General features: G+C 32.0%; 1 protein-coding gene across 1 annotated transcript in view; it reads left to right on the top strand.

Annotated features, from left to right (window-relative positions):
- The window catches only part of PSME4 (proteasome activator subunit 4), a 101,017-nt gene that overhangs the window by 45,166 nt on the left and 41,214 nt on the right, over window positions 1–14,637 (top strand). Inside the window, exons 11-20 of the mRNA XM_044663332.1 lie at window positions 2,466–2,652; window positions 3,736–3,825; window positions 4,783–4,847; window positions 5,167–5,317; window positions 6,677–6,775; window positions 6,975–7,044; window positions 7,874–7,941; window positions 8,522–8,737; window positions 9,459–9,616; window positions 11,085–11,180. Of these exons, the coding sequence (XP_044519267.1) occupies window positions 2,466–2,652; window positions 3,736–3,825; window positions 4,783–4,847; window positions 5,167–5,317; window positions 6,677–6,775; window positions 6,975–7,044; window positions 7,874–7,941; window positions 8,522–8,737; window positions 9,459–9,616; window positions 11,085–11,180 (1,200 nt within the window). The remainder of the gene's footprint in view (window positions 1–2,465; window positions 2,653–3,735; window positions 3,826–4,782; window positions 4,848–5,166; window positions 5,318–6,676; window positions 6,776–6,974; window positions 7,045–7,873; window positions 7,942–8,521; window positions 8,738–9,458; window positions 9,617–11,084; window positions 11,181–14,637) is intronic.

Genomic DNA, 14,637 nt, shown 5'->3' with positions numbered 1-14,637 from the left:
TAATTGAATCAATGGGAACTAATGAAATTACCAAGTAAAATAATATATAGAGAAAAAAGAAGACGGCCCAGGATAGTTTGGGTAAGTGTATGTAAACTGAATAAAGATCTGGTAAAGACAACTGCTGAAGAGTGGTTAGTTAGGCAGGAGAGAGTCTATGTCAGTAGGAGTATCCACATTGGGAGCTTTCTATGTTGATGAAATCTATACAAGAAGAAAAAAGGAAAATCAAGTCCTCAGCTTTACTAACTTTTTCTGCCTTTATACATTTCACTTTTAAGATTTCATACCAGCATCTTTCTCATGAGGAAATATAAGCTACAGAATCATGAGCCCCTTTTAAAAAAGATATAGCTAGAAAGAACCAAAGAGACCATGAAGTACAAGACTGGTTAAGTGAAATAATATCTATCTAGATAGTACTGAAACCATAAACTCCAGTCACTGAATCGCATTCAGTATTCTTTCTACAACATTTTTCATGTTTCATGAGAAGATGCAGAATGCAAATCAGTTTTATTTTGACATTCAGAATATTTAGTTCTGGAAGGAAAATGATACTGTTTATAAAGTTTTTGAGTGTCGTCTGTGATTCTGTTACTCATGCTAGAAATAGTCCAAAATTGGTTCTATCTCACTCATCGATGCTTTAACTGAATATCCGAGGTGGGTTTTTTGTTTTTTGTTTTTAGTCCTTACCCACTGTCTTGGAATCAATACTAAGTATCAGAAGAATGGTAAGGGTGAGGCAATTGAGGTTTAGTGACTAGCCCAGGGTCACACAGCTAGGAAGTGTGGGTAAACTTGAACTGAGGACCTCCTGTCTCCAGGCCTGGCTCTTTATTGACTGTGAGCCACCTAGCTGACCCTATATAGCTGAGGGTTGAGAATCTATTGCTTCTTGCATTTTAACTGAGAATCATAGCAAGTTGAAAGAAAGATTATTAAGTACTCTTTGCCTTGACAACTTTCTGGTTTTAGAATTAAGGAAAGGGGTGGGAGCATATGATATCATTTCCATAAATGCTTTCTGGTTCTTTTTTCCCTTGCTGTTGAAGAACCAAAATCAGAAGATTCAGAACTGGATGATCCATCAAGGGTTTTTTTTTTTGGCTTTTGTTTTACATTTATAGTCCTTTCTTTTTTGCAGATGATCAGTCACAATTGATGCAGAATGAACTTTAGCCTTTTAAAAAAACACAGATTTAATGATTAGAAAATAACTTTATAATTCAGCATATTTGCTTCTAAATAGAACACATTTTCTCACTAGTGTTCACTGCTTTTATTTTTATATATTCAGATTACTATTAACTGAATGAATCAGAATGTATAATTTAAAATATTTCATCAGTAGTTTAGGAGATACTTTTTAGAGCTTTTGACTTGTTATCTAGCAAGTATAAAAAGAGATACAGTATCATTTTCACCTTGGTATTGTCTTTTTTTTTTTTAAACCCTTACCTCCCATCTTATAATCAATATTATGACTTCCCCAGGGTCACACAAGTAAGAAGTGCTGAGGTCAGATTTGAATCAAATGAGGCACCTAGCCTCCCCATTTAATATTAATCTTTAATGTCAGATCTTAATTGTATCTGATCTTTTCCCTCTAATTTGTTTAGTTACAAAGGCAAGAAAAATTGATACTCCCTTGCATAATGAATTTTAAAAAGTATCATTTGGTCTTAAGGCAGAAATGTGGTATGGGTTATGCAATTGGGGTTAAGTGACTTGCTCAGGGCCACACAACTAGGGAGTATCTGAGGGCAGATTTGAACCGAGATCGTCCAACTCCAGACCTGGCTCTATTCACTGAGCCACCTAACTGCCTTCCCATAATTAGTATTTCAATTGTAATCATTGAAGCAGTATGTGAAATTGAGTAAAACACCTTTTAGCAATTGATATTGTGATGGCTATCTGTTGGATCATAGTTTTGGAGCTTAGAAGGGCTGCTAAATTTAAACCTTTCATTTTACAAATGATGAAACTAAGACTCATGTTAGATGGTTTGCCCAGGGTCATACTGATAGTAAATGTTTTGAGAATTTAATCCAGGCCTTTTTGATTTCAAGTCTTGCCAATGCCCTAATCTCTACCCACCTTTTCTTAGTTCCCTATAATATCAGGTCACTACAAGTATTATTACCTAAAAATATTAAAATACATTTGGACTTTAGGGGGAAAAATAATATTATGAAATATTATGACTATAATAATGTGCATTGTGTCACAATTTTTATAGCTCTTGTCCTCTTTTGTAATGGTGAGGGTTTTTGCCTTCGAACCAGTTTTCCGAGTCTGGGAACGATAAACTAAATCAAGACATCACTGCATTGGCACTGAAGAATTTAAAGGTTGAAAAATACTTTACATTTAGAAATTTAACTGCCCCATGAATTTTTATTTAACTTTCTTCTTGAATGTTTAAACTTGTTCTTAACTCTGTTTTCACACTGTAGAACATATCCTGCCCTGGAGACATTAACAGAACCTCACCAACTCACCGCTACTTTAAGTTGTGTGATTGGAGTAGCCCGTAGTCTAGTGTCAGGGGGCAAATGGTTTCCTGAAGGTCCAACACACATGCTACCTCTGTTGATGAGAGCACTGCCTGGCGTGGATCCGAATGACTTTAGTAAATGCATGGTGAGAATATTTATTTATCTTGTTAAATTGTAAGAGTATTCTCAAACTCTTTTTAGTAAATCTTCAAGGACCCATTAGCAACATTGCTAACAATAATGTTTTCTAGAAATATAATTGGATATCTCAACTTAAGTCTTTTGGCAGACAATAATATGCCGTGTTTTCTCGTTTATAGGAAAATCGTCAAAATCAACATATTTTCCATGTTTATGATTAAGAATTTCAATTCATTTCAATGAATATTACCTTCTCATGCTATTGTATTTCAGTCCCATATAGGAACAACCTCTAGTTATATGACTTTTTTTCTTCTAAAACCCTTAGGGGGCAACTGGATAGTTCAGTGGATTGAGAGCCAGGCCAAGAGACGAGAGGTCCTAGGTTCAAATCTGGCCTCAGACACTTCCTAGCTATGTGACCCTGGACAAGTCACTTAACCTCCATTGCTTAGCCCTTTCCATTCTTCTGCCTTGGAACCAATATACAGTATTGATTCTAAGGCAGAAGGTAAGGGTTTAAAAAAACAAACCCAAAAAACCCTTACTTTCTGTCTTAGAATCAATACTGTGACTTCCTTTGGAACTTCCAACCATAAAGGACATTGTTTTAATATATTTTTAAAATATATTATTTATAAAACATATTTAGTATATGTTTTAAATATCATTACATCAACACACACGTCTCCCTAATTCATTTGGCTAGGTGGCAAGACTTCCATCTCTAGGAATACGTACTTTTCTCTGTGGACACAGTTGTGTATCATCAGTAGTATTTCATCGCTGGGTGATCTCAGTGCTATGGGTGAATAGAGGAGTAGCTTCACTACAACAGATTTAGAAAGTTTATGTGTACATATGATAAAATATAAAAATAGTCCAGAAATGGTTTTCGAAAGGATGAACTTAATAGAAACAATACTAAACATAGTTGATTATGATAAATATAAAAATGTGTATAAGTAAAACACAATAAAGTTGTTCTAGGATTTTGGGGGGAGTTAATTTTGGTGTTTATAGTATCCTTACAGTCTGAATCTGAATTATTTACTAAGTATGGAAAACCATTTACATCTTTCTACAGATCACATTCCAGTTTATAGCAACGTTTTCCACCCTGGTGCCTTTAGTAGATTGTTCATCTGTACTTCAAGAAAGAAATGACCTCACAGAAGTAAGAATATTTTCTGATTACAAAAACTAGACAGAGAAAAACCAATTTCTTTTCTCCATATTTTTCCACATTTAATGAATGTTAAAACAATGAAAAGCTCATTAAAATGCTAAAATTTATTTCACATTTTGTAACATGATGTATATATCCTCCTTACTGGGTCAGTCTAAAACACTATTCATGTTTTGTAATTAAAAGAACATAATTTATTGGAGTGCCACCTGGCAAAATAGAGGTTTTCATTTTCCATTATTAGGTTAGTCTCAGTAACCTAATGATATTGGGAACTGTGATAGTTATAATAAATTTGCATCTAAAATATGATCTGCTAAAGAGATAATGCTACTAGTTCCCATCTGACCCTTTCAGGATTATCTTCTGTTTTAGGAGCTCTACACTGCTAGCCTGACTTACAAATTACTAGGCTTTGATACTTCTTTTTTTTAAACCCTTATCTTCTGTCTTAGAATCAATACTGTGTATTGGTTCTGAGGCAGAAAAGTGGGAAGGGCTAGGCAATGGGGGTCAGGTGACTTGCCCAGGGTCATACAGCTAAGAAGTATCTGAGGTCAGATTTGAAGCCAGGACCTCCTGTCTCTGGACCTAACTTTCAGTCCACTGAGCTACCCAGCTACCCCTGGCTCTGATACTTCTTGCTTGGGTACTTCAATAACTGGATGTATAACCTTCTGCTTCTGCGTCAGCAGTTTTAATATTGATTATATGATGAAATTATATACATTTTGATGCATATAAAATGAGTTTTTCATTCTTTTTTCAACTTTAAAAGTAGATAGGTATTCAAAACCCACTGTACAATTTTTTAATATGCTCAAATCTATGAATATTTAAAATATTCTATAGTATGTTCAAGAAAATTGAGTTTTCTGCCCCTAAAGCACAGTATTATGCCCAATTTACAGAGAATATAAAGTTTGTATATGTTGAACATTATAGGTGGAAAAGGAGCTGTGTTCAGCTACAGCTGAATTTGAAGATTTTGTCTTACAGTTCATGGACAGGTGAGTTATGTGATCAATTGTTGTTGATTAGTTGACATTTAAACTATTACTGACTGCTCTCCTGGTCCTTAGATCTTACTTCCTCTTCTACCCTTTCCATTCATATTCCTTTGATGACCACTCTCTAGAGAGTATACGTAAAGCATTTTTTAATACTTATAAAATGCTTTGAAAAATAGCAATTTATTTGTGAACATTCTGGTAGTAAGCTAGCTTAATTGTATTAAAAAATGTTAAGTTCAGTCACTTTTAAGTTACTTGAGTATATATACTATTTTTGGATTTACTTGAATATATATACTTTTTTTGGATTTTCTAGGTGTTTCGGACTTATAGAAAGTAGCACATTGGAACAAACAAGAGAGGAGACAGAAACAGAGAAGATGACTCACTTGGAGAGTTTGGTGGAATTAGGCCTTTCTTCTACTTTCAGTACGATACTCACACAATGTTCTAATGAGATATTTAAGGTACAGAGAATATTGTTATACAAAATAAAATCATAAACTTACATGTGATAGACAATTTTTTTCAATAGCAAATTACCTTGAAGTTCTTCCTCATCCCCTCTTACTCCACAAGTAATTTTAAGGTTTTGGTATTTAATGAACTGTTTTTTATATATCCACACCATGATAAAAATTGGGATTAAAAACACTGGAATTTTAAAAGTTGATTTTAACATTCTTTTTTGTGACTTAAGGATTAATATAATCACTACAGAATTATTTTGATACTTAATTATAAAAAGCTAACAGACCTTTTTGTTTCATTAGAACTAAAGCTGTTTTAACTGTCTGATGTTTAGTGTTATTTTCACAAAGCATGCTCTGTAATGTTCATTCTTTATCACCAGTTGTTTTTTTTCTTCCCTTTACCTATCATTCCTAGGTCTCTTTGCATCTTATATCTTTCTGAAACAAATTTATTTTAAAATTTTATTGCTGTCTTTTGATTTTTGCATCACCTTTCTAGTAAATCCTTTACCCCTTCTTCCCTAGAGAACCATCCCTTGTAACACAGAATAAAAAAAGACAGGGGAAAAAAGCAGTTCAGCAAAACTAACCAGCATGTCTTAAGAGTATGCAAATATTTCATGTCTTTGCTCCCATATTTTCTTTCTGTAGTGCCATGTTTTATTATTATGGTGATATGTGCAGGAAAACAGTTTTAATGATATGAAATAATGGGGCAAAATGAGCTTACCAAATTTTCTTTGACTTTTTGAAGATTATCTTCAGAGTTATTTTAGTATTGGAAACCTAAACCTCTTTTTTTGATAATGAAATGCATTTAGTATAGTATGAAATTTAATCTAGGAATCTTAAGACCTTAGTTCTTCAACTATTTCTTTGAAATTAATGCCTAAACTATTCAGCATGGTATTTCTGTGTTAAATGACTGAAATATTTCCCACAAAATGCCATTTAAAATACTGACCTCTTCAAACAACTGTATGCTACTACCATAGTTAGCCATGTTTTATGTGGCTTCTTGAATCTTAAGAAAACAAATTTGTATCAATTTAGTCTTATTCAAGTTAGTATCACATGCAGATTTTAACCTTACCTCTTTTTAATAACATCATTTATAATATGAAATAATAAAGTGAAATATTTTAAATATTTGTAGGAGGTACTCAGTTTTAACTCTTTAATTAATTTTTATTGTGGATGGTTCTCTTTAAAGATTCAGTGAACCTAATTTCTCATTTTGGAATAACTACCTCATGTATAGTTGAAATATATGCATGTATATTTTTCTTTTATGTTCCATGAGGAATTTCATTCTTTTCCAAAGAAAGATTGACTATATCTTCCACTTAACAGGTTGCCCTGCAGAAGGTTTTTAATTTTGCCGTTTCAAACATATTTGAAACTAGAGTAGCAGGCCGCATGGTGGCAGATATGTGCCGAGCTGCTGTAAAGGTTAGTTGTTGCTTTTAAACTGAAAATTTACTAGTTAATCTTGTGAATAATAATTTATTTTTATACTGGATGTTATATTTTAAATATAAACTTTACTCAAAAGATAATTATGTGTATACTCGATCCCTGCAATAGTGATTACTTTGTGACCTCATGCTAACTGCTTCTCTTTTAAAATCATTTGTAAAATATGTTTCAGTGCTGCCCAGTTGAATCTTTGAAGATCTTTGTTCCCCATTGCTGTACTGTTATAACTCAACTTACAATGAGTGAGTCATTTGATTTTGTTGATTTGTTTGTTATCATTTTGTGAAATTTCTTTTAGCCTTCAGAAACAATCTAGTTGTGTGTAGTTTACTTTGTCCAGATTGTTCAAGTATTTGAATGGCTATCATTTGGAAGGAGTAGATTTGTTTTTTTTGGTCTAAGAATACAGAATTAGAAACAATAGATGTAAGTTGCAAAGGGGCTGTTTTACGCCTGATGTTTGGGGAAAAAAATTCTTAACAATTAGAGGAGTTAAAAAAATGGAATGGGATGTCTTGGAGATAGATTTTTCCTTCTTGATTTTCTTATAGAAGGGGTTGGATGACCACTTGTTGGATATGATATATTGGGGACTCATTTTGGATGTAGTTTGTATCTGATGGTCATGAGGTTCCTTCTTAAAAAATTTTGTGCTTCTGTGAGATGTACATTAGTTAAATTAATTAGAACTTTTCACAACTTGAGGTATTTTTCCAATTTTAAAATATTTGTCAGTTTGATGCTGTGAGAAATAAAAGAACTGGATATTTTAAAGGAACTTTTATGGTATCCAAAAGGAATTTCTTTAAGTTAACATGAGAATTGAAATTGATTTATAGGTGGAACATCAATATTCCTGGTCTTTGAAATGATGCATTTATTTATAATTTGGGCATAGTCACCCCCCCCCGACCCCCCCTTTTTTTTTCCTGGAGAGGGAAGAGTCAAAAGAATTTCTAGAAATAGAAGACTTTATAGTCGTGAAGGGCTTTCTATAATCTTAACAGAAAGTTTAGCTATGAATTTTAAAAGTTTTTATTTTATTAAGGAAAATTTTTTTCCCCCGTTTAGATGATGATGTCTTGAATGATGAAGAGTTAGATAAGGAATTACTGTGGAATCTCCAGCTCTTGTCTGAGGTACAATTTCTTTGGACATACTTGTTCTGGGGTGGGGGTGAGAATTTAAAATTATTTTGTAAATGTGGGCCAACAATAAAGCTATACTTATTTTACTGCCAAATTATCCTACAGAGAGTAAAGGGATAATGAAATTATGAAATTTTTATGGTATGATGGATAATTATTTTCTAGTCTTACCTCCACAAAATAACATACCAAATAAGTACATGGCCCAGATGATTGTTGTTCAGTTTTGTCTGACTCTATACTGAAATGGTTTGCCATTTCCTTCTCCAGCTCATTTTATAGATGAGAAAACGGCAGATAGGATCAACTGACTTGCTCAGGGTTACATAGCTAGTAAGTGTCTGAGGCTGGATTTGAACTTTTTCTGACTCCAGGTCTGACATTCTATCTGTTGTGTCACTTAGTGGCTGCAGGCCTAGATGATGGGAGCTATTTATTTATATGTTCTTAAATGAAATAAAACTTTTTTTAAGAACCAAACTGACATTAATTTAGTATCTGAATTATCTGAACTTTCTGTCACTCTGTCATAACCACATAGTAAACTTTAAAATGTTCTCCCTTTTATTAGATTACTCGAGTTGATGGAAAAAAGTTGTTGCCTTACAAAGAACAGCTGGTAAAGATTCTCCAGCGAACCTTACATTTAACCTGTAAACAAGGTTATACTTTGTCTTGTAATCTCTTACACCACCTCCTACGGTCTACTACACTTATCTACCCTACAGAATACTGCAGTGTGCCAGGTGGCTTTAACAAACCTCCTTCTGAATACTTTCCTATTAAGGTAAGGATTTTCGTTAATTTGATATTAGAGGATTATTTTTTCAAGGGGTAAACATTAATCGGTGTAATTATTATGGACAATGTAATTAGACTATTGAATTAGAAATGTTTGCTGTGTTGTTTTTTTTTTAAACCTTTACCTTATCTTCTGTCTTGGAGTCAATACTGTGTATTGGCTTCAAGGCAGAAGAGTGATAAGGGCTAGGCAATGGGGGTTAAGTGACTTGCCCAGGGTCACACAGCTGGGAAATGTCTGAGTCCAGATTTGAACCTAGGACCTCCCGACTCTAGGCCTGGCTCTCAATCCACTGAGCTACCCAGCTTCCCCCTGCTGTGTTATTTTTGAGGAAAATAATGTCTTATCCTTGAAAAAAGTTTTAAACCAAAATTTTCAATTTTTGTGTGAAATTAGTTGATTTGTTCATACTATAGTTAATACTTATAGCTAATAAGGTCAGTAAAGATGTGCAAATTATATACAGGGCTCAACAGAAATATCTTCATTTATTAAGTCTTCTATGCAAAAATTGACCACTACAATACATTTTTCTATCATAAGGTTGTAGTAGTACATTATGAAGTTTGTATCACCAAAGTTTAGATTAGATTGTTTCTATAGATTTTTCCCCTACTCCCCATTAGAAAATAAATTTATTTAATGAATATTACATGTTAACAAAATATTTACAACTTAATAAACAAGTATGCAACTTTGTTCTTAGGACTGGGGAAAACCAGGTGATTTGTGGAATCTAGGTATCCAGTGGCATGTACCTTCACATGAAGAAATAACCTTTGCCTATTATTTACTGGATTCATTTCTTCAGCCCGAGCTTAACAAGCTCCAGCTTTATGCAAATGGAGAACTAGAAATGTCCAGGTTTGTTTTCTTTTGTTATTAGTTTTATCCAATTGTGTCAGTGGCTATTTTTGGAAGTTTGGCATTAGAGTGTATAAATTAAAATTAAACCTTTTAAAATCTGACATTAAGATTATTAATGTGTGTGACATGTATTTTGTATTAATTGAAAATGTACCCACCCAAACCGTACTTAGAAAATTCTTGAATATAGTATTTTTTCTGGAAAAAAGTTTCCTTTTTATGTAGCTTCATAATATTTCAATATGTTATATGAAAAATAAGGAGATGTTCATTTGACTCACTACTAAATTCCCACTATTCAGTTTTATATAGATACTTTGATTTTCACTTATGTTTACTTTGGAAGTACATATAGGTATCTACTTTGAAAAGAAGAGTATGTTTCCTAGACTCAGGAATGCTGCTTAAGATTTTAAAAATTATATCCAATAATCCTACCCCCAGAGTGGTTATGTGTGTGGAATGTTACTTATTTAGCAACTATGGACAAATAAAAAATCTTTCTTGGAAATATTCCATAGAAAATTCAATAAAGAAAAGAAATGAATATTTGAAACTAATGGCTAGTTTTACTATCTCAGCTTCCAGAATTATGTTGAAACACAAGATGCCATAATATTTGTGCTATCTTGATAAACATAAAGGAGGGGCAGGTAGTGGAAATTGGATATTTAGATATTAACCATGTATATAAACTTATTTAGACAGGGAATGCCTATTGAGGTCTTCTAGTGCAACTATCAAAATTATTAGAAAGAATAATTATTTGTCATCCTTACTAGTTATCATTTTGGGAGACTAGTCTCCCCAATTAAATTAAAATTAATATATAATAACTAAATTATATTTTTATAAGATTTATTAATAGTCACTAGAAATAAAGGAATAAATAACAAAATAAAACCACGTACCCATGGCTCATCTACCTGTTCAAACAGCCCACATTCCCAGCTGCAAGCCACCATAGGAAGGAAAGAGGGCTAGCCCAGGAAATCCACCGAATTTATCCCCTGTCTTTGTCAGTACGTAATGATAGGAAGTCAGTGGGCTCCTAGGTAATGTATTTTTAAAAGTACAAAATTTCCAATAACACATTAGGAACATGAATGTGTGGTTAAAAAGAAAATACAGGATTCTGAATCATATGTGTAAAGGGTTTTGTAGAGAGTTAATGATCATTGTTTCAGATGACAAATTATGTAGTAGCTTGAGTGACCATTAACAATCTAATAGAACCATTTAAAATTTAACATCTGTTTAACTACCTTCTGCTGACAGAAGACTTTATCATTTCTTTATCTTATTTTTTAGTACCCTGACTTATAATAATTTCATTATTTGCTTTTGAATTCTGGAAGTGTTGAAAATAAGAAAGATCTCATGAGCAAATGTAATAAGTAATATCATTAATAAAACTAAAATTTTCATCTATTATGATAGTAAACTAACTCATTTTTAATTTTAGAGACGATGTACAACAGCGTTTGACCATAGTTCACAACTGTTTAATTGGTTCGGGGAATCTTCTACCCCCTCTGAAAGGAGAGCAGATTACTCATTTGTAAGTAGAATTGTTTTACCATTTTATATCTTTTGCTGTTTTATTTTTTAAATAAAAGTAACTTTTTTCACTTTTATCCTTGTGGTATCATTGTTAAACCAAAAATATCTCAGGATCAAATTAAGATAAAATTTTAAAAGGAAACTATATCTATATGTATATGCATATTTATAGATATAGTGACAAGAGGATGAATTGACTGAAATTTTTTAGCATGTCAACCTATAGACATGTCATCTTTTTATTTAAAAGTTCCTTTGCCCTATAATCAGATATAATTGTTTAAATATACATTTTCATCATTTTTTGAAGAAAAAAAGCTAAAACTCATAATATTTTTGCCTGCAATTTTTGTCTAGAATCTATTTTGATACAATAATGTGTAGCCAAAGGAAATTTGGTATTTTGAAAAAAAATTAATGTATTTTTCCCCCCTCTGACACTAATGGATACTTAGTCCTTTGAATTTTTTTTTTGCTTAATTTTCAAGCTATTGATGTTAAATGGTTTCAAAGTATTAGGAGGATTGGCTTTGTGAATTGGTATATTTTGGTTTAATATAATCCCAAACTGCTACTTGGGTCAGGAATTGAGTTCAAGTGGAATCTGTAATACTTAAAAAACTAGCTTGCCTAGAAAGTAGGTATGTGTGTGTTTTAGTGTGCCATCTCAAGCTATTTCTTTTCAGCATCCACCTTATTTCTGAGCAACTTACCAAGGCATCTTTTTAAAAATGAGATTGATATTGCTTCATAAAATATTTCTAGATTCTAATAGGACAGTTTGGTTACTATTGCTATTAAGAAAAAAATAAAAAGGAATTTGATTTGCCAGGAGTATTTTAAAAGACCATTTGAAATTCTTTTTGCCAGTAGATGACACTCCTACAATTTTTAATTTGTAGGTTGCACTGTCATCTTTGATGAATGAAAGGCTATCACCTATCTTTTTTAAGTATAAAAATTAATTATTGGAAAACTATGTTAGACCTACTTCTTTAGATGATTAGTTGATTTCTGATAAGGATGTCTGTTTTTAAGTTTCCCCAGAAATTGTAGCTTTTTTCCTCAGAATTTTTGTTTCCTATGTTTGGCGTCAGGTGACTAAACTGTTTGAAATCAATTAGATTTTTCAAGTATCTACTGGTGACAGGATAATTTTATATAAACATACATTTAAAAATAAAGATGTATAATTTTAACCTCTTGATCATTTGAATAATCCAATACAATGAAATCAACCTTCTTGTATTATGCCAAATAGTTCTTTTTTTATATCATATATAGATTGAGTAATTGGTAATTGGAATTCTCAAGAATGTTGCTTTGAAGATAAGAAGTAGGCTTTTCTTTATCTGGCCCAAGAATCTCTCTTGTGAGGCCAAAATGATGTTCCATGCAGATAAGATAGTGGATTTTAGGATCAAATGATGACCAGAATACTACTTTAAACTAAGGTAGCATTCACTTGTTCCATTTAAGGTAGATATCAGACAACCTTTTTTACTATTGTAATGCTTAACTGAAGCAAGAATAAATTAAATGTACATAAAGGTATTGGTGATTTATATTTTGATCATTTAAATATAATGCTTTTCTATTGTATGATGGCCTCATTAAAAATTTAGCATGATTGTATGATATTTTCTGGTATAAGTAAATTTAACATGTGTTGGCTTGTGGTACATAATCATACGTTCCATGAAGTTGATATTGTATATCACTGTTCTTTTAAGGCTGGTTATCTTTTCAAAAGCTGAACAATAGGAAAATATTTGACTGGGGAGGTCTTCTAAAAGTGAAAGTGTTGACTTTGTGTTGAAAATTAGATTGAAAAAAGCACTAAAGTTTTGAAGGGAAAAAACTGGCTATTTCTGGTTCTAATTTCTTTTAGATAGAATTAAACTTATTTGCCTTTTATGTTCTGTTGAGGTAGTACCTTTTTTTAGAATACTTCATGTGAAATATATTATGATATAAAGTAATGATGATATACAGTTGAATAAAGGAAAAACAGCATCCTTTTCTTTCTGATTACTTAAGTGAAGAGTTAACTTTGTTTTGAAAATAGTTTCCACAGCATTTCAGAAAGAATTTTGCTCCATATTTAAACTTACAGCAATATACTAAATTAGCTTTAATGTGTTATCTTCGTCTGCAATGTAAGTCTAATTGTAAATATGTTTTATCCAAGTTTGATAAGAAGGATGTATTTTAGTTGGTACTTTGCTACTTTAAGGATCATAATTTCTTTGGTGTTTGAGTGTTTCCATCAGAATAAATCATAGCTCCTATGTAGCTCTGAAGATGGTCTTCAAGAATTTCTTTGGCTAAAAATAAAAAGTTCATCACCCCATCTAATGAACCTCTCTTAATTATGTAGGCCAAGAGATGGACATTCTGTCACAAGGCCCACATTCAAAATCTTCCCAGCGTGGTAATAGGGCCTGCCACAACTTGTGTGTGATGGGATATACCAGAGTAGGACTTCTTTTTTAAATAAATACTTCATTTAAAAAGTTATTGTGTAGCTAGTGTTAATGAATTTATTAATCTTTTCCTTGAAATAATAATATGCAACAAATCTACAGACCTTTTTTCTTTAGTATTTTCTAATAGGATAATATATCACTACTTTCAAATGTTATATTCTTTAAAATTATCAAGTGTTACTTTTCTTAGACTAATTTAGGGTGGTGTACACAATTGTTGAGGTCTTCCTTTGCCTACTAATACAAAAAGAACAGGAAGAGAATTTTTCTGTAGATTTATTCTTTGAGATTGTGAATGAGTCATTTTGAGTGGGTAGGGAAAAAATCATATTGTTTTCTACCTAAAACTGTTCGCCTGGGATATTGGCTACTGAAGATGGTGGTAGAATGAAAAAAATACTCTAGCTACATGAGAAAAGAAAACGAATATCACAGATATTATAGTATAAAATTAAGCTTATCTGATGCCTTAGAGTAAATTTATTTGTAGTGGCTAAGAAATTTTCCTTGTTTGTAACTCTCAAATAGTTAGATTAAGGAAGTTATACATTCTCCAAAGTAATGGACAGAAATTGGCTTCTTTGGGAGACAGATAAATGATCTTTTACATGAAAGGTTAATGTTGTAATACTGATCTTATTTAAGCTTTTTCTCTTAGATGTAACATGGTTTATTTACCCTTTGCATAATTGGAGTGGTGGCCTGTTTGAAAATTAATGTTATCTTCGATTTAAAATGTTGTTGAGTAGTATGTTAGTTGCCCCAAGGGGAATAAAGAAATAACTGGAGTATTGAATAGTTTTGGAATCTTGAAATATCTTCTTAGTGAGAATTTGTTTTGAATGTTTGGTTTATTTATTAATTTTTGAGTCTGGCAAAAATCGAATTGATATTGATGATTTTGTAGACCTAAGTATGTAGAAAGAAACAGCTATGTTAAATGTTACTCAGCTTGTACTTTTGTTT

Source organism: Gracilinanus agilis, chromosome 2, assembly GCF_016433145.1.
Source record: "Gracilinanus agilis isolate LMUSP501 chromosome 2, AgileGrace, whole genome shotgun sequence".
Lineage (NCBI taxonomy): Eukaryota > Metazoa > Chordata > Mammalia > Didelphimorphia > Didelphidae > Gracilinanus > Gracilinanus agilis.
The sequence above is the reverse complement of the archived record's forward strand: the minus strand, read 5'-3'. Positions and strand labels throughout refer to the sequence as shown.